Raw genomic sequence first — 27,865 nt, 5'->3', positions numbered from 1 at the left:
CCTATCATCCCAGCACCTTGGAGTCTAAGTGGGGAGGATTTTTTAAGGCCAGCTTGGCTACATAACAAGACTTGTATCAAAAATCAAGACAAACAAAAAGCTACTCTTTTATCATATTCAGAATTCTCTTCAATTCCTAGTTTACTGAAATTTTAATCATAAAATTCTGTTGCTTTTTTCAATTGCCCTTTAGATACCTATGAATGACTTCACAGATCTTTTCACATTTCGTCTCTGGATCACTAACTATGTTCTAGTAAGTTGGGTTTGATACAAGTATAACTGCAAAATATACATTTAATTGAACTAAGTTAAAGTTCCATTAATTAGTTTTTTGGAAAAAAAGAACTGTTAGTGTCAGTCTTCTAATATTCTAGTGCCACTAAAAGGCAGGGATAAAACAAATACAAATGCTTACTCAATATGCATCTTTCTAATAAGAAAAATCTTTTTCCCCCTTTGGCAGCATTGGGGTTTGAACTTAGGACCTCATGCTTACAAGGCAGGTGCTCTACCACTTGCGTCACTCCACCCGCCCTGGGATATTCTTTTATTGAGCCAGAAAACTCCAATTTGTCTTTACAACTCCACTTAAGGGTCATGGGTTCCAAGAAACCCTTTCTACACCCCAACTCAGTCTGAGACAGACATCTGTCCTCTATTCCCAAAGAACACTGGTACCTAGCTAGGACTTTAAACACAGCCACCTAACGTGACCTTTTTCTCCATAAGACCGGGCACTGCTTGAAAAGTCTTTTCCTCTTCTCAGTATATACAGCAGGTCTAACATACATACGTACATACATTCATACATACACGTGCACACTGAAGAAATGATCTAGAATGAATGAATACCTGAGATTAAATTCCAGATCTAAACTGGCTATATAGGTAAGCAGGCAAATTACTTACCATCTATCTCTGAATCTTGGATTTTCTCATTTATAGTTTATGAATTTCTCATCATCCTATTTACTTCACAGGATTAATATGAGACTCAAGTAAGAATTTTTGTACCACAAATTTGTAGCACTATAGATTTTCAAACATTTTCAAAGACATTAGCCAAATACTACTACAATAAAAATTAGAAGTGGGTTGGAATGCAGCTCAATGGCAAAGTGCGTCTGCAGAAGCACTGAGGTCCTGGGTTTGTTCCTCAGTACCCAAAGGGGCGGCAGGAAGGAAAAGGAAAGCCAGGGGGAACCTAGGAAAACTAGTCATGAATTCCTTTCATTAAAGTTGAATTTGGCCTGTAGTACCAGCACTTGGTAGGCTGAGGCAGGAAGATGGAAAGTTCTAGGCCAGCCTGGGCTACATAGTGAGCCCCTGACTCAAAAAAAGTAAAAAGCAGCCCAGCACTGGTGGCTCAGGCCTGTAATCCTACTTACCTGAGGCAGAGATTGGGAGGATCCCAGTTCAAGGCCAGCCCAGGCAAAAAGTTAGCAAGAAACAATCATCTCACCATATCTAGAACTAGTGGCAGGCCCCTGTCCCCAGCTATGCAGGAGGCTAGGAGGCTGAAATCAAGAGGATCGGCATTCCACACCAGCCCAGGCAAAAAAAAAAAAAAGCTTGCCACACCCTATCTCAAGGGAAAAAATCTGGATGTAGTAGTATACAGCTGTCATCCCGGCAACAGAAGATTAAAATGGGAGCATCACCGTCCAAGCTGACTTGGGCAAAATGCAAGACCTTATCTCCAAAGTAATCAGGGCAAAAAGGGCAGGAGGCATGGCTCAAGCGGTTGAGCACCTGCCTAGCAAGCATGATTGAATTCAATTCCCAGTACTGACAAAATAAAAACTAAAAAACTAAAGTTGGAATTACACTTACTAACTCACTATATTCCTTGTGGCTTTACAATAAATGAAATTACTTTTCTAAACTTTATCACTTACTGTACTATGCAGTCACTAGGGACATTCATAAATAACCTAAGGGAGAAGGACACAAAACCAAGGAAATTTAAGACAATAAATAAAGCACACTTTAAACTTATGGTTCAAGTGAGCATGGTGTTAATACTGTAAGAACACTAAACTTTTTAATTATGATTTCTAAAATCAAACCACATTCTGTATTTTATATCATTCATAAAAAAAGAAAATGGAAACAAACTTATCGACTATACAATCTCATTTATATAAAAATACATTTTAAAGATGTATACATGTATGCTTTTCCACACAAATGTCAAGGGTAGAATGGGAATGGGAACAGGGGCTTAGGGAGCTCTCACCTCTCTCCATGTACCCTTCCACACAGTTTGAGATTCTTACTATTCTTCAGAAAAGTTACCACTAAGATTTTTTTTTTTCATCAGGGACAACACTGATGGTGTATCTCATTTATGTAAATAAATTTTAAAGAACCACATAAGGTGCATTGTAAAAAGCACAGGGAGAAAGGTCAAAGCATGTTCAAGCTGTTAACATGGATTACTTAAGGAGGGGAATGGGTCAGGAAGGAAGAAGCAGAAGACTCATTTTTATCCTGTGTATTTGAGCACTGCAGATAGATTTTAGTATCACTGCTGTAATTAGTAAATAACATAATATGCATCTTAAACACCAAATATTCAAGTTTACATTTAGATAACCTGCTAAATTCATACAGTCGGGAGACTCTCACTAAAGAGAACGTTAGCAGAGGAAATGTGGTCAGCTTTCCTCACTCTGCTAAGTATCTAATATCCTCCCAAAAATTTAAGGTTAGGTTCCTTTTTTTGTGTGTGGTACTAGGGTTTGAACTCAGGGCCTCATGTTTTGTAGACAGGTACTGTAACATTTAAGCCATTCCACCAAGCCCTTTTTGTGCTTGGTGTCTTGAGATAGGGTCTCCAGAACTACTTGCCTGGGGCAGGCTTTTAACTACTTTCCTTCTGATCTTGAGGCCTCCCAAGGAGCTAGAATTAAAGATGTGAGCTACTGGTACCTGGCGAGGGTTAGGTTTCTTAGGCAAAATCCAACCATCAGAACTTTTTGGAAAAAAAATTTGAGGGACCTATTGAAACAATTTTCCAGCTGGGCATGGTGGCATTTAACCTACAATTCTAGTACTTAGGAGGATCACGAGTTTGAGGCCAGAATGGGCTACATAGCAAATCCTAGGCCAACCTGGGCTAGATCCTAGCTCAAAAAAAACAAAAACTCAATAATTTTCCATTTGCACAATGTTTTCAGAACAGATAACTTCACTTGCATACCATGACTAATTTACAACAGTCCTTCCTCATTCTCACCCATTCACTTTCAAATTTATTCTCTAGCAAACAACTTCACCATCTTGAATCAAAGATTAAGCAATATTTACAAGTATGTACAGAAAATATTTCTTGTTACTAATTTGGGGGAGAAAAATCACTCTTTCTGCTGAGGCCTATAAAATCCATCTTTTCTGCCTTATAGGCCCAACATCGTATTTTATATTTAGGTTATCCTATAATCTAAATACAACTGAATATAAATGCACATTCAGAAATTTCCAAATGAATAACAAAATGTTACATTTATGATAGTTAATATGTTGACTGTGAAAAGCAACATGGTTGAGTGAAAAATTAAAAGTAAAAAGAGTTCTGAAATGGGACTCTGGTGAACTGGGTTCTGGATCAGTCTTACTGTTAATGGCACTGGTGAAGCATGTGATCAGAAGACTTCCAAATTCTTTGTGTCTCTCAGGGAAGAATCCATGGCAAGACACATGGATGTAAACAGAGTTTATTAAATATTAAGAAAGGAAAATACAAAGGGGAGCATGGTGGGGCCCAGGTGGAAGCTGGAAGCCAAGAGTGTGTATTTCTCTCTTCATGTGCTTTTAAAAACTACAATAACCTATGGGAAGGGAGGAACCAGGTGATTCCCATCCAATAACCAATGAGTGGGGAGGGGCATGGGCCGTTCCTGAGCCAAAGCAAGGTTAATCTAAGATGTAATATTTTTCTGTGTCCCGAACTTTTCCTAATTTTAGCCTGCCTCACTGTAACTAACTTGTTCTGAGACCCACCTTTGTACCTCAGTTTCCCCCATCTGTAGAATGAAAGGGAGGAGGCTTAGCCATTGTTTTTTTTTTCAGGATCTCTACTATCTGAGAGAACTGACAGATCTCTATAACCTAATACCAAAAATGTATATTTGCACCAAGAAATTTGTTCCCAATTTCCTTCTGATATCCTCTAGACTCACTAAGATCTCTGCAATAAAAGATTTCTTACAGTTGTCCTATGCACTAAAATTCTATGGTGTTCATAAAAGGATTATATGACTTACCTACTGGAAAAAAATATACCAAAATAATTATGAAATTCAACACTAACTACTTTAAATCTCAAAATATATGAACAGTTAAATTACAGCAAATTTCTATTTAAAAAAAAAAAGATCTATTCAGACCCACATGTGGGTAAATGCTAAAAACCACTTTTCGAAATATATATATAAACATATATATATTCTAATACTTAATAATTGAAGGAGCCTTAACAATTCTAACTACTGCCAAATGAAATAATTTACCTATTTTCTGGTCTCACTACCCTATAGGTCAAGAACCACAGACTGACAGCAGACAAACCTGAGCTTGAGCCCACACTCTACCACTTTGTATGTAAATTTGGGTAAATTACTTAGCACCTACATGTTTGAGCTCCTCAGTCTATTTTAAAAAAAGATAGAAAGAAAATAATACAGATACTTTCACAGACCTACTGGGGGTTAAACAAGTGATATAGGTGAAGTGCTAGGCACAGTGCCTCAAACATAGTATATACTCAATATTAACTAATTATTAATTAATTAATAATTATTCATAAATTGGAATACAACTTTCATACTTAGGAACTAATGTAGTAAACGCTACACTTCTGAAGTTTCTAGAAAATAACTTCCTATTTCTAATAACATAACATTTTCAATATGTATACAATGTACCTGAGAGGTAGCTGGGAAGAATGGAAAGAGACTCAGTTTTGGAGCCAGACAGATCTGAGTTCAAGACCTAAATCAGCCACTTCATAATCCTGTAACTGGCTAAAGTCTCTCTCAACCTGATAAAGCTGATCCATGAACTAAGCAAAGTATGTACACACCAATCCCCAGATCTAGCATTCAATACAGTACTTAGTATCTTTTTCTCATTTATAGTTGATTTAAAAAAATTTTCCTCTTCTCAGGGAAGAGGAAAGGTACTGCTAAACACAAACACATAGGACTAAGTTATATCAGACCAATAATGAACACTACTCTTACCAATTTAAATACTAAAGCACTGGTGTTTGATGCTCATACTCCTTCCAGAATATAATGAAAACAGGGTCCCTCACTCCGGCGAATTTCACGGTTATCAGGAAGTACTGTATGTCAGGGATTTTAAGAAAACTTGTGTTCAGGTGAATTAGCCAGTTTTTTTTTCTGGACTCGCAAGAGTCTGGAAACGTTATTTAGTCGGTTTTGTGGCAAAATAATACATTAATTTGACTCACAATGAAGCAATTAAATTCTGCTTTTTATTGGCCTTCTACTTCTAAAGAAGCTAATATATCTGATGTGTGCGATAACAAAACTTGATAAATGGAACCAAAAATCTGTGCTAGAGTTAGTTCAAATACTTTTAAATACGATGCTTTAACACAGCCTGGACAACAAACCGAAAGGAAGGGGGAAAAAAGCCCAACAAGGCCACAAATCTGGCTGCATTCAAGTCTCAACCAACTCATAAAATGAGCCTCTTTCAAAAGAGCACACACAGGAAGTATCATAAATTAACAAAAAACAACGCCGAGCCAGCAAAAACATAAAACACAGTTTTACTGAGTAACTTGTAAGTGTAGCTTATCCTGACTTAGGCTCCCTGCGTGGAACACTTTAATCCTCTGACTTGGCCTTCTCCAACTCTCTTAGGAAATAACCCCAAACTTATTTCTAATAGTTTAAGAACGAAGTTAAAGAGTACCCTAGACTCTGTTCTCCAAAACGTGCCAACCCACAGGGAGCTTGGTCCTGGACCCAGTTTTGTCCCAGTGACCTTGGTTGCAAAGACTGGCCTCTCCCCCTCCGTCCCTCCCTCCTGCCGCCCCTTCCACGTGCCGCTGGCTGCCGTTACCCCAGAGGTTCCCGCATGTCAGTCCTGCAGGGCATTAGGAGACCGAGTGCACAGAGGAAACCGGGCTGCTAACACGTGCCCGGGGTGTGTTGTGCTATGCCAACCCTTCCTTTCCCTTCCCTTCCCTTCCCTCCGGCAGCGCGCCGACAGCCCACCAATTCCCCGACCTCCCGCGCTCCCCTCGCCTCGCTCCGCGACCCCGCGGCACAGGAAGCCCTTCATCCTCCACCACTACATCCCAACGCCCGGCCGAGAACCAGGGCAGCAAGGGAAGAGGACAGCCCTAGGACGAAGGGGACCCAGGCAAGAGGAAATTAGGATGGAGAATCCTGCGCCACGCCACCGACACCTCCTCACTTCCAGAGCTCCCGGGAGGCCCTTCCTGGCCGGCAGGCCAGAGGGCTGTGAAACCTGACGCGGCAGGGTTCAGGGGAGGCCCGAGGATCGTGGGGTCCAAGGGGTGCAGCGTCCTCACCATCAAAACTTTGGCCGCGTTCTCCAGCTGAGCGATCACTTCTGGGGGCCCCAGCGCCGCCGCCATCATGGTCTCTCTTCAATGACGCGCCATGCGCTGCATTCTGGGAGCGAGCGCCGCAGCCGGCCAATCGCCGCCGCGACCCCGGAGCCTCACGCGGTCCCGGGGCCGTCGCAGCCGCAGCCGACGCCGGCGTCGCGACCTCAGCGGGTCTGGTGGGGCTGCGGATTCCTCCGGTGCTCGAGAGAGAACGAGCTTGAGCCCAGCCGCCGCGCTGGGAAGAGGACGGCTACACTCAGCACCGGGCGAGGTCGCCCGGCAGTTGGCCCTGACGGCGCCCGCGGCGGCTCCGGGCTCTGCGCATGCGCGCTTCACGCACCACCACCCCCCTCCCGCCACGGCGCGCGACTCTTGCCTTCTGCTGCCCGGCTTCCCCTAGCCGCTCCGCGCTTCTCCAGGCTGCGGTGTCCTGAGGGATGTCTCAGCTTGGAGCCGCTCTCCCCGCCTCCCACCTCCTCTACACAGTTCTAATTCCCACCTCCTGCCTCTGGTTCCGGGATACGCTTCGTTTTTCTTAATGGAGCTCCTTTGCCAGAAAAATCCGCAAGCATGTGTGGACAGCGGGGGAGCGCGGCGCGACCTCGCGGGAAAACCCACCCTCCTGCGGGAGGGGAGAGACAAGGGTAGGAGCGCCCGGCTTCTCGGAGGCACGTACAGTGCAGGCTGTGATGGACGGTGCTTCACGGTGGCTGATGCCCGGGCTGCGCCACGCCACGAGCTGCTCCTGACGCCCACTCACTGTTGGGAAGGTCGTGGGGTCATCTGGGTGAAGGCTCGTTTTGTTTTGAACTGACAGCTCCTTTCCTGTAACTTCTACTTCTGCCTTTGACTGCTTTCTGGAACTACGCAGTCAAATTCACTGAAAATTTCTTCGGTTGAAATCTTCCCTTTTTTTCCCCTTAGTTAAAAGTAAGGTTCTATATGAGGTATTATTTTGTGTCACTGCAACAGAATTTAATTACATTATTTATTCCACTGAGAAACATGTTATTTCTTGTATTTGACATCTTACTACTTGGAGTCGAGAAAGTGAATTGAGATTTTTTTTAATTGCTTGAGAAACACAGTAAGTAGCTTTGATTTCATTACCAAATCGTAAAGTGACCCAAAATACAGTTAGTCGTTTTCCTTTAAGAAGCCTGTGAACCTAAGTGGTTATCATAGTGCCTTCCATATACATAGGCACTCAATAAACTCGGGACCTGCAAAAAAGATTACATTACCAAGCGTAATTAACCAAAGATCAGTTATATATCTGCAAAAGTGTAGTAAATCGTTTCTAACATTGTTCGAGACTTAATAATACTTCACATTGGGCCTTGGATTTCAAAGCATTTGTTTTGTGCAATTACATAGGAACTTTACAACAAAACATGCTTTGAGAAAGAGGAGGAAGTACCCTCTCTTAGGACCTCTTCCCAACTCTGGGAGCTCTACTTTTCACTACTTTTCTACTTCAATGAACTCTCCTGCTTTACTCCAACACCTCCCTCCCCCCCCCAAAAAAAAAGAGAAGAAAGAGCTAGGGCTGGTGGCTCATGCCTATAATCTTAGCTACTTGGGAGGCAGAGATCAGGAGGATCAAGGTTCAAAGCAAGCCCAGGCAAATAGTTTAAGAGACCCTATCTCCAAAATACCAATACAAAAAATGACTGGTGGAGTGGCTCAAGGTGTAGGCCCTGAGTTCAAACCCCAGTGCCACCAAAAAACAGGAAGGAAATGTATTTTCTCAAATGTGACAGTGAGTATGCTTCCTTTCAAATTTTTGAGGCTTTATAAAGTGGGTTACAAACATCTTACATAACTGGAAACCAGTCATTTCAAGGCTAAATTAAAGTTGTATTATCTCAAGTGTTGGAAAACACTTGAAAATTTACCTGCTTATTAATCTCCAGTGCCTGTCATTCCTTAATTTATTATTATTCAGTAGTAGCACTCAGAGTTGTGAGAATAGTATTCTAGCCTAGCCGTATGTTCTTCATTTCCTAAAATAGAAGAAATGGAGAAATCTGGTGAAATTCAAATAACTTGTCTGTAGACAAATTTCTTACAGTCTAGAAAAGGGTAGATGCCTGGTCAAAATTAAGAGCATTTCAATAATACATCATCTCTACTTTGAGAGTATACTTACACTGATAGGTGTCATGGGCTCCAAGACCATTCCTACTTTATTCCTCACCAGTACTCTTCCCCTCACACCCATGAGAAAAACTAACTGTCGATGAGTAGGTGAAAGAATTGCACTCCTGTGCACAGCCGGAGTGAACGTAGAACGACGCAGCTGCTGTGGCGATTCCTTAAGGTCAAACATAAATCTCCATGTGATCCAGCAATCCCACTCCTGGTATACAGCCAAAAGACTTGAAAGTTCTGAAAAGATACTTGCCTGCCCATGTTCACAGCAGCCAAAAAGTGAAAACAATCCAAATATCCACTGAGGGATGGATGCATAAAATATAGTATGTACACATACACGATGGAATATTATTCAGCTTTAAAAAGAAAGAAACTGACTCATGCTACAATATGAGTGAACCTTGAGGACATCTGAGGTGAAATAAACTAGTCACAAAAAGACAAATACTGAATGATTCTGAAACAGATGGTAGGGACCCACCCTATTGGTGCACTAAGGCAGGAGTTTAGGTACTGTTGGAGCACTATTAACACTGTTAATAATAGCCCTTTATTGTAAACACCCCTTTATGCTTATTTTTCTTTTTAATATGGTGAGATATTGGGGGCTGGGGCAATTTGGCTCCCTGATTGACAGCTGTTAGATCCTTCCCTGGGGCCCTGACTGCCTTGAATGAAGGACAATCAGCCAAGTAGCAGCCAGACTGCCCTCATGCACCAGCTACTCTGACCATGCCACAGACACCTTAAGGAAGCTATATGACAACCATAGCTTGCACAATTCCAGCTCCTGAAGGCACTGTCCCAGCCATGACTGTTAAAACAGCTTGTACTCCTCAGAGAACTCTAAATGACCCTTCAGCTATCTCTAGCCAGGCCAGAGAGGAAGCACTTCTTGTGCCCCACAGAAGGCCTGTGACTGGTGCAAATACAGTCCTTCATTAGCTTAAGACTGTTGTGACTGGTGACAGGAACTACACCATAATTGGTGCCAACCGAGTTCTTCATTTGCATGAGGGGACTGCCTTGATTGGTGCAGATACCCTTGTCACACACCCCCTTTCTGGTTATATAAACAGTCCGTTGGGCTCACTTTGTGAGTCAGCTAGGAGACACCCTCCTGTGCTACAACTGGTGTTGCAACATTAGGCCCAATAAGAACTTCTCTCATCTTTCTTGCCTACTTTTGATTTTCATCATTAGTAGAGTGACTGAGCTGATAAAAAAAGCAAGTTGGGGAGGGCTTGGGAGACTGGAGCCATCCCTGCAGCAAATCAGGGTATGGAATTGGTGTAGCAGCATTTGCAGCAAGCACTATTAAGCTCTGCAGTCCTGGCCTGAGGCCCAAAAGAGCTATAACATTTTCCACCTTAGGTTCACTCACTGACCCCCACCAGAGGCTGATGCCATCAGGAGTTTGGGGTCCAGGTCCCCGAGGATTGGAGGCAGTAGAGCTTGCCACCATCAGTACTGTCAGTGCTGTTGGGGGAGGGTGCCATCTGGTGCTACCTGCTGTCATCTGCTGCTGCTGCTTACTAAGGATTGCAAAAACCCACCAAGGGCCTAGAACAACTAGAGAAGTGTGCCCTTTCCCACCCCCCCACCTCCTGCAGTACTGGGGTTTGAGCTCAGAGCCTACACCTTGAGACACACTCCACCAGATCTTTATTGTGATGGGTTTTTTTCAAGATAGGGTGCCTTGAATTATTTGCCAGGGGGCTGGCTTTGAACCATGATCCTCCTGATCTCTGCCTCCTGAGTAGATAGGAGTACAGGTGTAAGCCACCCATGATTTCTATCCAGACAGAGCAGAAAGACCCCAGCCAGCTGGTTTGTAACAATTCCATGTAATATAAAGTATATAAAATAATTGGACTCTGAAACAAGAAGTAAAATGGTGGTTTTCAGGACTGGGGAGAGGAGGAATCGGGAGTTCAATAGATACAGAATTTCCATTTTATAAGCTAAGTTTCAGAGATTTGTTGCACAACAATTTGAATTAACACTACTAAACTGTAACACTTTAAAATGGTTCAAATGGTAAATGGGTGTTCTTTATCACAACTAAAACTTTTATTAAAGAGCAATAAAAGCATCTGATTTTTCATGTGAAATTTGACTGCTTTCCTTAAAAAATGGGAAAAATCTATTTTCATAATTAAACTAAGATACTTTCATTCCCTTTCTCTCGCATGAACAGTGGTGTTTCCTAGATGCTACAGGATTTGTGAAATCTCAATAAATTAAATGTAGGGATGTGAATGGTAGTTCTCGTTCTTTTGCATTTATATGGTATATGAAAACTTATCAACTCTCCTGTTAAGTAAAATGCTTCTAACAAACAACCAAATACAATATTCTACCTTCCTTATAACACTCAGATACCTAACTAACATGTTAGGTACCTAAAATCTTTACATACCTAAAATGATTTTTAGACATTATTGATATTTTTGGTGGTACTGGGTTTGAACTAAAGGGCTTTACCATTGCTAGGCAGCTATTTAAGTCACACATTCAGCCCTAATTAAAACATTTGAGGCCTGGTGCCCGTAATTTAGGCTTGTGATCCTAGCTACTCAGGAGGCAAAGATAAGGAGGATCGCAGTTTGAGGCCAGCCCTGGCAAAAAGCAACATCCTATCTCAAAAATACCCAACACAAAAAAAGGGCTGCTGGCTGGTAGAATGGCTCAAGTGTTTAACGCCTGCCTAGCAAGCATGAAACCCTGAGTTCAAACCCCAGTAAGCAAAGTCCTTGTGTACTAAGTAAATGAAAAAAGGGGCACTTGGCTGGTGCTGATGGCTCATACCTGTAATCCTGACTACTGAGGAGACAGAGATCAGGAGTATCCTGGTTCAAAGCCATCCTGGACAAATAGTTCATGAGACCCGATCTCGAAAAAAAAACATCACAAAAAAGGGCTGGTGGAGTGGCTTAAGTGAGATCCTGAGTTCAAACCCAAGTGCCTTAAAAAAAAAAAAGTTAGTATTTGAGGTTGGGGTTTGGTGTGTGGTTCAAGAGCATAACAATATTGCATGAGAAGGCCATCCAGAGCAGGGGCTGCCAGCCCTACAATACAGAATGACACTGCCACATAGTGCTGCTGGAATTGAGAGAGCCTCCATGGTAAGACTAAAAGGTACCATCAAAAGAGGGGACATTGGAGCTGGTGGAGAGGCTAAGTGGTGGAGTGCCTGATTAGCAAATGTGAGGTCCTGTGTTCAATCCCTAGTACCACCAAAAAAAGAAAGGGGATACTGGTAGGTGCAATAGGATGCCAGGGTCCAAAGCCTGGACATTTGGCAGCTATGGAGGGAGAGGAGGGCTTGCTCTTGGGCTAACAGTTCCTTTTCTTACTCTCTTTTTTTTTTTTTCCTTTTACTTTTTTGGCAATACTGGCTTTTGAACTTGGGGTCTCATGTTTGCTCTACTGCTTGAGCCACACCTCCAGACCTCAGTGACAGTTCCTTCTCAATCAGGCCTGCTAAGCCTGATTCCTTTCCAAACAAAGATAGCCAAACCACACATCATCTGGTGGTTGAGAAAAGCCCCAGTCAATGGTGTGAGAGTGGTGGGGCCATGGTTCCTGATGGAAGAGGCGCTGAGCGTGTGGTGGTGTAGGCAGGTCCTGGGGTGTCAGGATGTCCTGGGAGCTGATAGGAGGTGAAAGCATGCTTAGAGTAGGATTGAGTTGTCTGAGAGTAGCAATTGCCTTTTCCCAAGGGGGCAGGGCACTGTGACCATATGACTTCACAGGGATGATGGCGCAGCTAGTGGTAAAAGCCTCTCCATATTAGATATTATGGGAATAGTTCTTCCCTGCACTGAAAATCCAGAGGCTTGTCAATAGGGTCCTGCCGTGGCATCACTTGGTTTTTATTCTAATAATTTAAAACTATGGATAGCTGGGTGTTATGGCACGTGCCTGTAGTCCTAGCACTTGAGAAGTTGAAGCAGGAGGACCATGAGTTAAGAGGCCAATCTGTACTACATAATGAGACTGTGTTACAAAAAATAAATAAATAATTGGAGAAAATTAATCTAATTTATAAATTTTTTTCAATGCTGGGGATTGAACCCAGGACCTCACACATGCTAGGCAAGCATTCTACTACTGAGCTACATCCCCAGCTCCATAAACTTTTTGAAGTATCTTCTGTTCATATTCTTGGTGTTTACTCAGTGTTTTCTCATGAGACCATCTGTCCCATCCTCTGATTCGGGTTGGCATAGCATTGCTTTTTTTCTGTAGGTGGCAGCTTTAGTATTCTGTTGCACCTAGGTATGTCTAAGTGTTCTGCCATCTCCACCATGATGTCCCAAGAGACACTGTGTGACCAAGAGAACTAAGTGATGTAAGTTGAAGGCACTTGGGCCACTGCAAGCTTGTATGTGTTACTATTAATGGCAATTTCTCCAAATCAACCTTCCCTTTAAAACCTCTGTGTAGCTAGGCACTGAGACAGCCCTGCTTCCCAGACAAGGTATTTTCATAACTAGGGTTTGGTTTTAGGGGACTGTTAGCAATTTTCTGCTACTTTTCATTTTCTCTCATTTTATTTCTGTTTTCCTCATTCTTCATCCTAAAAAGTTCTTCCTGGGAGAGTGGGTTATATACTCCAGGCTCTTGTGGATATGGTTTTCTACACACAGGACCAAACCCCATTTCATCAGTATGAATCTGATCTCAGCAGGGCCAGCCAGTCTGGCAGTGACAAGGGCAAAGGTAAAAGCTCCCTTTTTGCCTGACTTGTCCCTGGCCAGCTGCACAAGACACCCAGAATGACAGAGTGGAGGACCCTGCTCTCCACCCCCGTACCTCCTTGCCCTGTGGCTTCCAAGAGGGACCCATGTGTAGGCTGAGAGACATAGCTTTCAGGGGTCCCTGATAGGTACTTTTAAAAAATGTAAGGAGTTCCAAAACCCATCACAAAATAGGGCTGTCAGAGTGGCTCAAGTGCTAAGAGTGCCTGCCTAGTAAGCATGAGGTCCTAAGTTCAAACTCCAGTGCTGCCTAGGAAAAAAAAAAAGAATGAACTAAATTAGATAATCCTATCTGCTTTACACTATTGGTCTACAGAAAATTTGTGATCAATGTATATAGTCATTCCCCGTGGATTTTGCAAACATGGAATGGACAAATATAGAAGCCCATGATGATTCAAAACAGAGTCAGCCAGACCATTAAAGGGTGTTTTTCTGTTTTATTATGTTTTAAGCAGGGGAGGGGGATAACACATAATGCAAATTTGACTGAAGATAATAAAAACTTGTAAAATATGTCTTATTTCTAAGTGACTGTTCAACAGCATCTGCCTGGAAAGCACCGAGATGAAAAGGAACAACTAAAAGAAACCTGCCGTTTGCAGGTAGCTAGAAAAGAGTGCCTCCCTTCCTCTCCATAATATGGAGATACGCCAAGAAAGTTTGTGGACCCTTGAAATGAGCACAAATACTGCAAAAGCATATCACCAGCTCCTTCTGCTGTTAGTTTGATTTGGAATTCAGAGAAACTATAGTACTTTTTGGACTAATCTACTATGCAGAGTTCAGGATAAACTGTCTACTAAATGAAGTATAGTCTGGCATGTCAATGTAAGTATATTCTGTCTGCAAAATCCAGAGTGAAAGAAATCAAACCACAAAATACATTTGTATAAGAGTATTTCTACATGCAAGGTAGTTGAGGAGTTTTAATTCAGAGCCTTAGATTTGCTACACAAGTGCACTACTACCTGAGCCACACTTCCATCCCTCTTCGCTTTAGGTATTCTTCAAACAGGGTATCACGTTTATGCCTGGACCAGCCCCACGATACTCCTATTTACACTTCCTTCACAGCTGCGACAACAGGAACATGCCACCACATCCAGATTTTTAATTGGTTGAGAAAGGGTCTCCCTAACTTTTTTGCCCAGGCTGGCTTTTTATCATGATCCTCCAGATCTCAGTCTACCATCTACATGTATTTTTATTGTTTTAGAACCTCTACTTTTGTTTTGCTTATGACTGTTTAATCTCTTATTGGGAAGAAATAATACTTTGCAATGGTTACTGTTTGTACTTATTTAGTATAAACTTCCATAGCCCAGAAGAGAAACAAAAAATCCACTAAAAAAATTCAGATGATTTCTGAAAAAGATGTGTGAAAGATCAACAAGTAAATCCCACTAAAGGAGTTGTAAAACCTTTAGTTGTAAATACCTATTTATGGAGAAAGTTAACAGCCTCAATAGTAAAATCCCAGACTGGAGATATAGCTCAAGCAGTAGGACACCTCGCAAAAAACAGACAAGAAAATTCCCAAGCTGTTGAAGAGATAAACACTGTGGGCCCATCTCTGCTCTTAATTGAAGGCTGCATCTCTACTTCATCATTTCTTTTTTTCTTTTTCTTCCCCTTTTTTTTTCCTATATTTGAGGCAAGGTCTTGCTGTGGATCGAAGGCTGGCCTAGAATTTGCTAGGTGTAGGCATGAGCCACTCTACCTGTCTAGATCATCAATTCTTTAAGTTCAAATTCTGAAACACACACAATCACATGCATACTTTATTAGTCATATTTTAGATAACAAATTTATTTTCTTACCTTAGCTTGAAAGTATTGGTTATTATGATTACATAAAGCCTTCTTGAAATCAGGAATTTTTTTCACTATTTTTGGCACACATTAATAGTACAAGGGAGTTTCATTAGAATAGTGCCATAAATGCATATTCCTTAACCAACCTTCGTTCTTCCCACTTTTTCAAACAGTGTTTGGTGAGTTCTATTGTGCTATCTTCATGTATATATATATGAAGATATATAACTTCCATCCTCTTCACCCCAGTACTCTCTTCCCTTCCCCCACAGATCCCCACAGATTGTTGCCCTTTTACCCTCAATGCCCATTATGAATATCATTGTTATCATCATTTTAGGTATAGATTCCACATAAGAGCAAAAACACACAATATTTGACTTTGAGCTTGGCTTTTCTTGCTCAACATTATGATCTCATATTTGCTGGCAAATGATATAATTAGATTATTCTTTTTTTGTGCTACTGGGGTTTGAACTCAGGGCCTACACCTTGAACTACTCTACCAGCCCTCTTTTGTGAAGGTTTTTTTTTTTTTGTTTTTTTTTTTGAGATACGGGCTCAGGAACTAATTGCCCAGGCTGGCTTCGAACTGCGATCCTCCTGATCTCTGCCTCCTGTGTGGCTAGTAGCAGGTGTGAGTCACAATGCCCAGCTATAATTATATTATTCTAGATGGGTAACAAGTATTCCATGGTCTACATGTACTTTATCCATTCACTAGCTGTTAGGCATGTAAACTGATTCCACACTTTGGCTATTGTGAGGAGTGTTTTGATGGAGTCATAATGTAGGTATATTTTAGTTTTTCAAGGAACTTCTATACTGACTTCCAGAGTGGTTGCAATAGTCTACATTCCCACAATAGTATATGAGGGTTCCTTCTCATCCTCATCATTGCCAGCATTTGTTGTTTGTGATTGCCATTCTTACTGGGATGAAATTGGTATTTCGGTATAGTTTTGATTTGCATTTCCTTTATGGCTGAGGTTGGTGAACATCTCTTATGTATTTATTAGATATTTGTACTCTTCTTGTGACAACTGTTCATTTGCCCATTTATTAATTAAATTATTTGTTCTTTTGCTATTTAATTTTTGAGCTCTTTATTTTGGATATTAATCCCTTATCTATTGATTAGCTGGTGAAGATTTTCCCCCATTCTGTGTGGTGCCCCTTGATTCTGATAATTGCTTCCTTTGGTGTGTAGAAGCTTTTTAATTTGATGCAATTATATTCCTCTATTCTTCTTATTTCTGGGCAATTGGAGACCTATTCATAATTACCTTTACCTATATCTTCCAGAATTTTTCCTGTGCTTTCCTGTACTAGTTTCAGATCTTACATTAAGACTTTTGATTCACTTTGAATTAAGTTTTGTACAGGGTGAGAGATAAGGTAGGTCTAGTTTCAGTTATTTTGCACGTAGATAACCACTTTTCCCAACACCATTTGTTGAAGAAGCTATCTTTTCTTTTCTCCACTGTATGTTTCTGGTTCCTTTGTCAAAAAATCAGATGGCTGTAACTATGTAGGTTTTTCTTGGTTCTTCTATTCTGTTCCACTGGTATTCCTGCCTGTTTTTGCACCAGTACTGTGGTGTTTTTGTTACTATGGCTCTGTTGTAGCACAGTTTGAAATCTGATACTGTGATGCCTCTAGTATTGCTCTTTTTGCTCAGGATTGCTTTTACTATTCAGGGTCTTTTAAATTTCTATATGAATATTAGGATTGATTTTTCTATTTCTGCAAAGAATGACATTGAGATTTTGATGGGGATTACATTCAATCTGTAGATTGTTTTCAGTAGTATAGCCATTTTCAAAATATTGTCAATCCATGAAAATGAAAGGTCTTTCTGTCTTCTATTGTCTTCTTCAATTTCTTTCTTCAAGGTTTTACAGTTTTCATTGTAGAGGTCTTTCTTCGCCTTTAGTCAACTTTATTCCTAGGTGTTGTTTTGAAGCTGTTATGAATGGAAATATTATCCCGATTTCTTTTTTAGTCTGTTCATTGTTGGTATACTTTTATATATTGAGCTACTGATTTTTGTGTGTTAATTTTATATCCTGCTACATTGCTGAAAATGTTTGAGATCTACAAGATTTTTGGTGAAATCCTTAGGGATTAAGGTATACATATATACCATCTGCAAATGGGGATACCGTTACTTCCTTCTCTGTTTGAATCCCTTTTCTTTTTCTTGCCTGGCTAGAAAGTCCACTTTTTTTTTTTTTGTTTTTTTGTGGTACTGGAGTTTGATCTCAGGGCCTACAACTTGAACTTCTCCACCAGCCCTTTTTTGTGATTGTTTTTTTCAAGATAGGGTCTCTTGAACTATTTACCAAGGCTGGCTTCAAACTGCCATCCTCCTGATATCTGCCTCCTGAGTAGATAGGATTACAGGCGTGAGCCACGAGTGCCTGGCTTCCACTGTTATATTGAATAAGAATAGGGAAAGTAGACATGCTTCTCTCATTCCAGACTTTGGAGGACATAATTGCAGTTTTCCCCATTTAGCATGATGATGACTGTAGGTCTGTCATATACAGCCTTAATTATGTTGGAGTACATTACTTCTATTCCTAGTTTCTTCAGAGTATTTATCATAAACAGATACTGAATTTTACCACAGGCTTTTTCTGCATCTATTGAGATGATCATGTGATTCTTGCCCTTAATTCTGTTTATGTACTGAGTTACATTAGTTGATTTGAGTGCGTAGAGCTATCCTTGCATCCCTGGGATGAACCATCTTGATCATGGTATGTGGTCTTTTTTTAATGTGTTGTTGAATTCAGTTTGCAAGTACTGAGCTTCATGAGAATTTTTGCATCCATGTTCATCAAGGAAATTGGCCCATAATTTTCTTTGTGTGTGTGTGTGTGTGTGTGTGTGTGTGTGTTCTTGTCTGGTTCTGATATCAGGGTAAGAGTGGCTTCATAGAATGGGTTTGGTAACATTCCTCCCTTTCTATTTCATGGAAAAGTTTGAGGAGGACTGGTGTTAGTTCTTCTGTAAAGATTTGGTAGAATTGGGCAGTGAATTTATTGAGTCCTGGGCTTCTCTTTGATTGGAGACTCTGTTACAGCTTCAGTCTCATTGCTTGTTATAGATTTGGTTAAGTAGTTTATATCCTCTTGGTTCAATTTTGGTAGGTCAAATGTGTGTAGAAATGTATCCATTTCTTGGAGATTTTTCAATTTATTAGAATGTAGGTTTTCAAAGTATTCTCTTAAGACACTGGATTTCACTGGTATTTGTTGTGATACCTCCTTTTTCATCTGTGCTTTTATTATTTGCTTTAATATTATTTTCCCCTCCTTTCTTAGTCAGATTGGCTAAGGGTTTATCAATGTTATTTATCTTTTCAAAGGACCAACTTTTTGTTTCATTGATTCATTGTTTTGTTTTTTAAAATAGACCTCTACCCTAATCTTTATTATTTCTTTCTACCTGATGATTTTGGGTGTACCTTGTTCTTATTCTTTTAGAAGCTTGAGATGCAATATTAGGCTGTTTATTTGAGTTCTGTCTGTTTTGGTTTGGTTTGGTTGGTCTTTTGGATATAGGCACTTACAGCTATGAACTTTCCTCTTAGCACTGTCTTTGCTGTATCCCAGAGGTTCTGTTAGATTGTGTTATCATTTTCATTAGATTCTAGGAATTAAAAAAAAAAGAAACACTTATTTCTGTTGGGCCCCAACTAGGAAAAAATAACAGATGTGGAGCCCCGTTTAAAAAATAACAGGGACATCGTCATTTCAGGCTCAGGCTCCTTTGTTCCTTAGCACTGACCTGAGCACAACCTCTCCCCTGGGATGCACCATAACCTGGGCATGAACCCTCCTCTGGAATGCACCACCTCAGCCCTGATCCAATCATAATTGAGCAAAGCAGGCCCTTGCCCAAGGGGACCAAAAAAAAAAGAATAACTCTGGCCACACTCCTGATGACCAAGACACAATGGAGTAAAAACCAATTCCAATATGCCAAGACCCCCTCACCTGAATAACATCCAACCTGTTTACCCCTAGAATGAGAAGTCCTGCCTCCTGCCCTTCCCCAACAAAAACCCTGTCGGGGTGAGGCTCGGAGCTCTCTGCAGATCCACTGTGTTGGTGAGGTCGGAGAGCCCAAGCTTAAGCCCAAATAAAGGCTCTTTGTTTTTGCATGCGACTTCGGACTTCTGAGCGGTCTTTTGGGGTCTTGCGATCAGGGTACAACATTTGGGGGCTCGTCCGGGATTCCCCCCCAGACCCCCAGGACCCCCGATTCGTGGAGCCTGACGCCGGCTGGTAAGTGTTCTGTTTTTGTAAAGTGTCTGTTCTGAGTGTTGGGCTCTATTGAAATAGCCTGCAGGTGGTCTAGGTGGACGCTCTGGAAGACCCCAGGCTGTGGGACTCGGGAGACGTCCCGAGCCCACCGGACTGGGATTGGATCCCATTGTTTAAACTAAGGAGACGAAGCGGGTCGTGCCCGCGGAACGGCGAGAGGCCATCGTCTCATTTTCGTTTTTGCCTTAAGGTGCCAGGAAATGTTGTTTCTGTGTGCATAGTCTTAGTGTTCATTGTTGTGTGTGTGACTTATACGACTTTAGAAATGGGACAGATGCAGGTGACGCCTCTCAGTTTATTTTCAGATCACTTTTCAGATGTTAGAGCTCGAGCTAGGGAACAAGGACTGGAAATTTAAAAAGGCAAACTTTCTATTCTTTGCAGGAATGAATGGCCGACATTTGGCGTCAGATGGCCACCAGAGGGCACTCTAGACCTTCCTACCATTTGCAGGGCCAAAGATGTAATCTTTAAAAAGCCGGGACACCCAGACCAAGTCCTTATATCGTGACCTGGCAAGTCTTAGTGGAAGACCCCCCTAACTGGCTCAAGTCCTTCTTGCCACCACGGTCACCAAAACTAACCGTCTTAACTTTGCAGGAAAATGAGCGGCGAAAAAATGAAACTAAGCCCTCCGCTCCTGAGTCTGCTGCCCAGAACTCTACTGCCCCCCTCTACCCTGTCTTACAGGGTGGCACTGAGGAGCACCTCTTGTCTCTACCACCACTCTATCAGTCCCCACCGCTGAGGGTGGGGACACCTGAGCCGCAGGACCCTGGGGAGGCTGAGGCAAGCCCAACTCCTGGAGCTGGAAGTCCTCCTCATACCAGGAGAAGGGCTCAGCGGGACCAGCTAAAGCCATCAGTCAATTCCACAGTTCTCCCGTTACAGGCAATAGGGCCACGCAATGAAACGGGAGACCAACAAATGCAATATTGGTCCTTTGCTACTAGTGACCTTTATAATTGGAAATTACAAACACCACAGTTTTCTGAAAAACCTCAGGGTCTTATTGATCTTGTAGACTCTGTCCTATTCACTCACCAGCCCACCTGGGACGACTGTCAGCAGTTATTACAGATTCTGTTTACAACCGAGGAAAGAGAGAGAATCCAGGCAGAAGCCCACAAGTTGGTTCCCGGAGATGACGGCAGTCCAACCACCAACCAAGCCAGGATTGACGAGGGCTTCCCCTTGACCAGACCCAATTGGGACTATGACAGGGCAGAAGGTAAGGAGAGGCTCCGGGTCTACCACCAGGCTCTAATGGGGGGTCTCTGAGCAGCCACTAGGCAGCCCACTAATTTGGCCAAGGTAAGCGATGTGCAACAAGACAAGGCCAAATCGCCAGCAGCCTTCTTGGAATGGGTGCTAGAGGCATACCGTACTTATACTCCTATGAACCCGGAAGCACCTGAAAATAAGAATGCAATTATCCTAACATTTGTAAATCAGTCAGCCCCCGACATAAGGCGTAAACTGCAGAAGTTGGACAGGTTAGCTGACAGGTCCTTACAGGAACTCCTGGCAGTGGCTGAAAAGGTTTATAACCATTGGGAAACTCCAGAGGAGAGACAAACTCAAATGACCTTGGAGGCAGGAACAAAGCAGACTCGCCAACTCACCAAGATTCTCTTGGCCTCCTCTGTGGAATTGCCAGAGGACCGGGCACGTCAACTACGCTGGTTGATGGACCCAGGTAAGAGAGGGCCCACGGGGGGCACCCTAAGCTACAGAAAAACCAGTGTGCTTACTGTAAAAAGCTAGGCCACTGGATCAAAGAGTGTCCTGAGAAGCTGACTACAAAGCAAGATGATGGCAGGGGCCAAGCCCGAATCCTAGAATTAGAGGAACTAGATGACTAGTGGGGACGTGGTTCGGGCCCCCTCCCCAAACCTAGGGTAAAAAATAAACAGGAGATCCGGATCTGCTGGCTGCCTTATGGCTGCCAAAAAAAACCAAAAAAACTGGCCATTATTCATTGTCCTGGGCACCAAAAAGCAGAAACGCCCATAGCCCGTGGCAACCGGAAGACAGACCAAACAGTCAGGGAGGTGGCTTTACAAGCCACCACTGTCCTGACCACTCAGCTACCCAACCCAGGAGCACCAACACTGCCAGAGCAGCCCCACTATTCACAAGAGGATTTAAGGTCAATACAAGTGCTACCTGAGACCAAAAAAATTGACGGTTGGTGGTATACAGGAGACCATAAGATAATTTTGCCTGGTGACCTAGCTAAAAACCTCCTCCACTATATTCATCGAACCACACATTTGGGGACCCAGAAGACAGAAGACCTCCTGAGGAATGCCCATCTAAAAGTGCTCAACCTTAGGCCACTGAATGATTCAATTGCTACCAAATGCCTTAGTTGCAGGCTAACTAATGTAAAAAATGCACCTAAGGAACAGGGGGCTCGATTAAGGGGTGCCAAACCAGGAGCCCATTGGGAAATGGACTTCATGGAAATAAAACCTGGCAAATATAGCTATAAATATCTCCTAGTTTTGGTAGATACTTTTTCAGGATGGACTGAGGCATTCCCCACCAAACATGAGACTGCACAAACGGTCATCAAAAAGCTGCTGGAGGACATCCTACCAAGGTATGGTATGCCAGCGCTCCTGAGCTCTGACAATGGACTGGCCTTTGCTTCTCAGGTAACTCAAGAGTTAGCCAAGGCACTGGGGGCAAAATGAAAATTACACTGTACATATAGACCCCAGAGTTCAGGACAGGTAAAAAGAATAAATAGAACCCTAAAGGAGACTCTTACCAAATTAACCATGGAGACTGGCGGGGACTGGGTGGCTCTTCTTCCCTTTGCCTTGTATCGGGTGCGAAATTCACCCTATCAGTTAGGATTAACCCCTTCTGAAATTATGTTCAGGAGACCTCCTCCCATCTTACCTAATCTAAGGGCTGAATTGGTTGCTGAATTTGATAACCGACAATTGCTTGGTTCCTTAGAAGCTGTAGCACAAGCTCACAAAGATGTATGGCCTCGTTTAAAGGCTATCTATGAAGGTGCCCCTCCACCTACCCTGCATAACTACCAACCGGGAGACTGGGTCTACATGTGCAGACACTGCCAGAAAAACCTTGAACCACGCTGAAAAGGACCATACATCGTGCTTCTGACCACACCGACGGCCATTAAAGTCAACAGGGTTGCCACCTGGATTCATCACACCCACATCCGGCTTGCGGACCCCCACGACCGACTGGAGGATTATACTTCACAATGGAAGATCAACAGAGACACGGACAATCCCCTCAAAATGAAGCTGTGCCGTTCTTGATAGTTATCCTAACACTTACTACAACTGTATGTACTGCTCCCCTTAACCCTCATCAACCCCTTAACCTCACTTGGTTAGTCACAGAGACTTCCACGGGAGAAATCTTGACCCAAGTCTCAAAAATAGCACCCCTTAACACCTGGTTCCCGGAATTGGGTTTTGACCTACATGCTTTGCTCCCTGATGGCAGTCCATGGGCATTACGCCATAATTACTTCTATGTTTGTCCTGGGAAGAGGGCTGATAAGGGCTGGAGAAAACAATGTGGGGGAGCCAGTGATTACTTTTGTTATTCTTGGGGCTGTGTGAGCACAGGGGACATTTACTGGTCACCTCCAGTAAAAGGGGATCTCATTAACGTTGTCAGAAATGACACCCCCTCAACCCTTCCTAAAAGCCGTAAGACCAAAACCTGTACCCCCAGCAGTAATTGTCACTTCAACCCTATCAAGATAATCTTTACCAACACCGGTAGACAAGATACAACCTGGGAAACAGGAAAGACCTGGGGGCTAAGGTCCTATAACAAGGTCTGGTCAGTCTCAGGAGGACTATTTACCATCATCTTACGAAAAGGAGTTCCCAACTCTCCAAAACCCATACCCATTGGCCCAAACCCTGTCTTAATTCCCCCAGCGATACCTAAACCTGCTACAGCTCCCCTGATGACTCCCAGATCTGCAACTGCAGTTCAGGAACGTCATTCTCCAGGTACATATTCCCATACTAAGAGCCTTCCCTTCTCCCGATATCCTATTTGGGAATTGATGACCAAGACCTTTGAGGTACTTAACTCCTCCCAACCAAACCTGACAAAGGAATGCTGGCTCTGTCTGAATGCCCAACCTCCATTTTATACTGGAGTAGCTATAATGGGAAACCACACATGGGTCAATCTGACCCAGTGCTCTTGGGGACTAAACGGCAAACTTTCTCTCCAACAAGTGACAGGAACAGGGACTTGTGTTCGGTCCCCTAAAGCCCAGCTCCCTACAGGACTCTGTAATCAAACCATTAATATCTCAAACAATACTTATTATTCAGCTACCTCAGGGTGGTGGGCTTGCTCCACAGGACTAACCCCTTGTATCCATGGAACAGTCCTCAACAAAGGTAACGGTTACTGTGTTATGGTGCAACTGTTCCCCAAGATAACTTACTATGAAGAAACCCAGATGGAGCTAGCTTTTTCCCCCATACCTTCTTCCAGAACTAAGAGAGCTATAGGGGTAGCAGCAATTTTACTGTCCTCGTTGGTTGGCCTAGGAGTAGCTGGGGCAACTGGGGTTGGCACCTCAGCCCTAATTTTGCAGGACAAAAATTATAGGGCCCTCCAGGTAGCCATTGATTCTGACCTAAAAAATCTGGAATAGTCAATCACTAAATTAGAGGAATCTCTAAACTCCTTGGCAGAGGTTACTCTGCAAAACAGAAGAGGCCTGGATCTCCTCTTCATGCAACAAGGAGGCTTATGTGCAGCCTTAGGGGAAGAATGTTGCTTCTATGTTAACCACTCAGGGGTTATTAGAGATTCAATGACGCTGCTTAGAAAAAGGATCAAGGATAGAGAGCCTAAAAGCTCAGGATGGTATGAGCAATTGTTCAATTGGTCTCCATGGCTCACCACCTTGCTCTCAGCTTTGGCAGGGCCTATAATACTCCTCCTGTTAATGTTGACTATAGGACCATGTGTAGTTAACCGGCTGCTAACTTTCATCAGAGAACGGGTAAATGCAGTCCAACTCATGGTGCTGAGGTCGCAATATCAACCTCTATATACTGTAACCCCTACCTCCTCCTCAGGCCCATGATTGGGCCTGAAGAATTCACTAGAAAAAGGGGGGAATGTTGGGCCCCAACTAGGAAAAAATAACAGATGTGGAGCCCCGTTTAAAAAATAACAGGGACATCGTCATTTCAGGCTCAGGCTCCTTTGTTCCTTAGCACTGACCTGAGCACAACCTCTCCCCTGGAATGCACCATAACCTGGGCATGAACCCTCCTCTGGAATGCACCACCTCAGCCCTGATCCAATCATAATTGAGCAAAGCAGGCCCTTGCCCAAGGTGACCAAAAAAAAAGAATAACTCTGGCCACACTCCTGATGACCAAGACACAATGGAGTAAAAACCAATTCCAATATGCCAAGACCCCCTCACCTGAATAACATCCAACCTGTTTACCCCTAGAATGAGAAGTCCTGCCTCCTGCCCTTCCCCAACAAAAACCCTGTCGGGGGGAGGCTCGGAGCTCTCTGTGCAGATCCGCTGTGTCGGTGAGGTCGGAGAGCCCAAGCTTAAGCCCAAATAAAGGCTCTTTGTTTTTGCATGCGACTTCGGACTCCTGAGCGGTCTTTTGGGGTCTTGCGATCTGGGTACAACAATTTCTTCATTCAAGAATATATTGTTGGGGTTGAGCACCAGTGGCTCACACCTGTAATCCTAACTACTTAGTAGCCTGAGATCTGGAAGATCATGGTTTGGCCAGCCTGGGCAAACAGTCCATGAAACCCCATCTCCAAAATAACCAGTGCAAAATAGACTGGGAGTGTGGCTAAAGTGGTAGAGCTCCTGCTTTGCAAGTACAAAACCCTAAGTTCAAATACCAGTTCCACCCAAAAGAAAAAAATGTATTGTTGGTTGGAAGTGTAGCTCAAGTGGTACAGTACAGGCCTAGCAAGTATGAAGCCCTGAGTTAAAACCCCCAGTACCACCAAAAAAATTTTTTTTTAATTAAAAAAAAGAAAAGAAAAAAAATGTGTTGTTTAGTGTCCATGTGTTTAAATATTTTCTGCAGTTTCTTTTGTTGTTGCTTTCTAGTTTTACTCTATTATGGACTGATAGAATACATGGGGTTATTTAACTTATATTTGTTAAGTCATGTCTTATGTCCTAAAATATCTATTTTGGAGAAAGTTCCATGGGCTGTCCAAGGTGAACCAGTTGGTTGTCTGCTGCTGAGCTGTTTTCACTACAGAAACTTCTCTTCTTTGTGTACTGGGAGATGTGTTTTGCTACAGGGAGCTTTACAGCCTGTGGATTGAGCAGATTCCCACTTGCCCTCCTGGTGTGTCCCCAGGGGCAGCAAGTGTCCAAATGTCAGTATAAGGTCTGAATATGTTATAGAGAGTGGAAGAAGCAAACAGAGCACTGAGTCCTTCATTGGCTGCTGGAGAGCTGAGGGACCTAGTCACCCTGCCTGTTGGTCTTAAATGCTTACACACCTTCCCCAGCAGGTCAGCTCCCCTTGAGGAGGAGGAGGCTGTGAAAGTACTTGGGCCCTCAGTGTAGACTGTGTCAGCAAATATATGCCAGGATGCAGTTCCCAATTGCAGGTCTCAGTGCTCTCAGGCCCCAAGGAAGTAAGAGGAGGTTGTGGGATCACATGATTCAGTGAGTTTGGGCACAGGGCTCTGACCCAGCCAGTAGTCAACACATGCAGCCAGAGGGCAGGCCCTACAACCATAGGCTTAGCATTTCATTTTCGCCCTAGCCTTAGGCAGTGAGATTCACTCCTGGTCAGGGAAGGTGAGGCCTCTGACCACCTTGCCTGGCCCTACACTATCAGCACAGTTCCCCACAGTTTGAACTTCTCTGTAGGGAAGTCAAACCCTGTCGCTCTCTTCCACCGCCTCTAATGGCCATCTCCCACCAAGACTCTGTAGTAGGGTGTCCCAAGACTCTGAATTTTAAGTGTTCCCTGTTTTCTGGTCCTCATAGTATCTCAGTCTCAAACTATAGGCCCTCTTTCAAGATGGCACCTTGCTATAACCCTCTGAGATAAGGGGAATGACAGAATGTCTTTCTTCACTGAGGCTAGCCTTCCACACTGGAACAGTCACTGTCTCACAAATACTCATACTGGGTGTAAGGTTTGCAGGAGGTGTGGACATATCTTGCACTAGAACTGCCAGTCTATTGTCAGAGTTGTCTGTCTTACCTTGTGATGATGTCTTCAGCTTCCTCTACCCCTCCCAGAACCCAGGGAACAGGCTTGGAAGTGTTCAGTTTTTCTTTTGCCTTGATTTCTCTGTGGTTTTTCTGCTGTTCTGCTACTTCTTTCATGATTCCCTATGTTCTTCCACTCTTTCTCTCTTCATAGTATAGTCTCACCTATGTTACCTGACTCTTCTCATTCACAGAATCAAAAAGCTGGGTGCTTCTAATCCACCAGCTTGTTCTGCCCCCTCTTACTACATTTTTTTACTAGCTCACAAAGTCCCCACACTATCCCATAAAGACCAAATAATGAGTGGCTTCAATACTGTACTCTCACCAATAGATAGGTAATCCAGATAAAAAATCAACAAACTTCAGAGTTAAGTTACAATACAAATCAAATGAACTCAACAGACATATACAGAATAATATATCCAACAACTGAAGAATTCACATTCTTTTCAGCAGCTCATGGAACTTTTGCCAAAATAAATTATATTTTAGGCCACAAAGTTAGTCTTAGCAAATATAAAAAATTGAAAAATTTTCTTGTGTATTATCAAATAATAATGAAATAGAAATAGAAATCAACAGTAAAATAAACTACAGAAACTATACAAACAAATGGAGATTAAATAATGCACTTTTCAATGACTGATGTGTTATTGAAGAAATCAGAAGGAAAATTAAAAATTCTTGGAATCAACAAAATGAATAAAACAAACAAAAAATTAAAAAAAGGAAAAATTCTTAGAATCAAATGGAAATACAATATTTCAGAATCTATGGGATACAGCAAAGGCAGTTCTAAGGGGAAAGTTTATAGCTATGAGTTCCTACATTAAAAAATCATAGGTGGCCACAGTGGTTCATTCAAGTAATTATGGTCCAAGACCTGTCCAAGCAAAAATGTGAGACCCTATTTAAAA

At 42.7% G+C, this 27,865-nt stretch overlaps 1 protein-coding gene across 2 annotated transcripts in view; it reads right to left on the bottom strand.

Moving 5' to 3' along the window:
• Window positions 1-6,715, bottom strand: part of Xpo4 (exportin 4) — a 94,295-nt gene extending 87,580 nt beyond the window's left edge. The window contains exon 1 of one of the 2 annotated variants that reach the window (XM_020167661.2): window positions 6,578-6,715. In XM_020167661.2, the coding sequence (XP_020023250.1) occupies window positions 6,578-6,646 (69 nt within the window). In that variant the 5' untranslated portion in view covers window positions 6,647-6,715. The remainder of the gene's footprint in view (window positions 1-6,577) is intronic. The other variant, XM_020167662.2, reaches the window with a different exon arrangement.
• Between the last annotated feature and the right edge of the window lie 21,150 nt (window positions 6,716-27,865).

Source organism: Castor canadensis, chromosome 10 (genome assembly GCF_047511655.1).
Source record: "Castor canadensis chromosome 10, mCasCan1.hap1v2, whole genome shotgun sequence".
In the NCBI taxonomy this organism is placed as follows: domain Eukaryota; kingdom Metazoa; phylum Chordata; class Mammalia; order Rodentia; family Castoridae; genus Castor; species Castor canadensis.
Note: the sequence above shows the minus strand (reverse complement) of the source record. Positions and strands in the feature narration are given on the sequence as shown.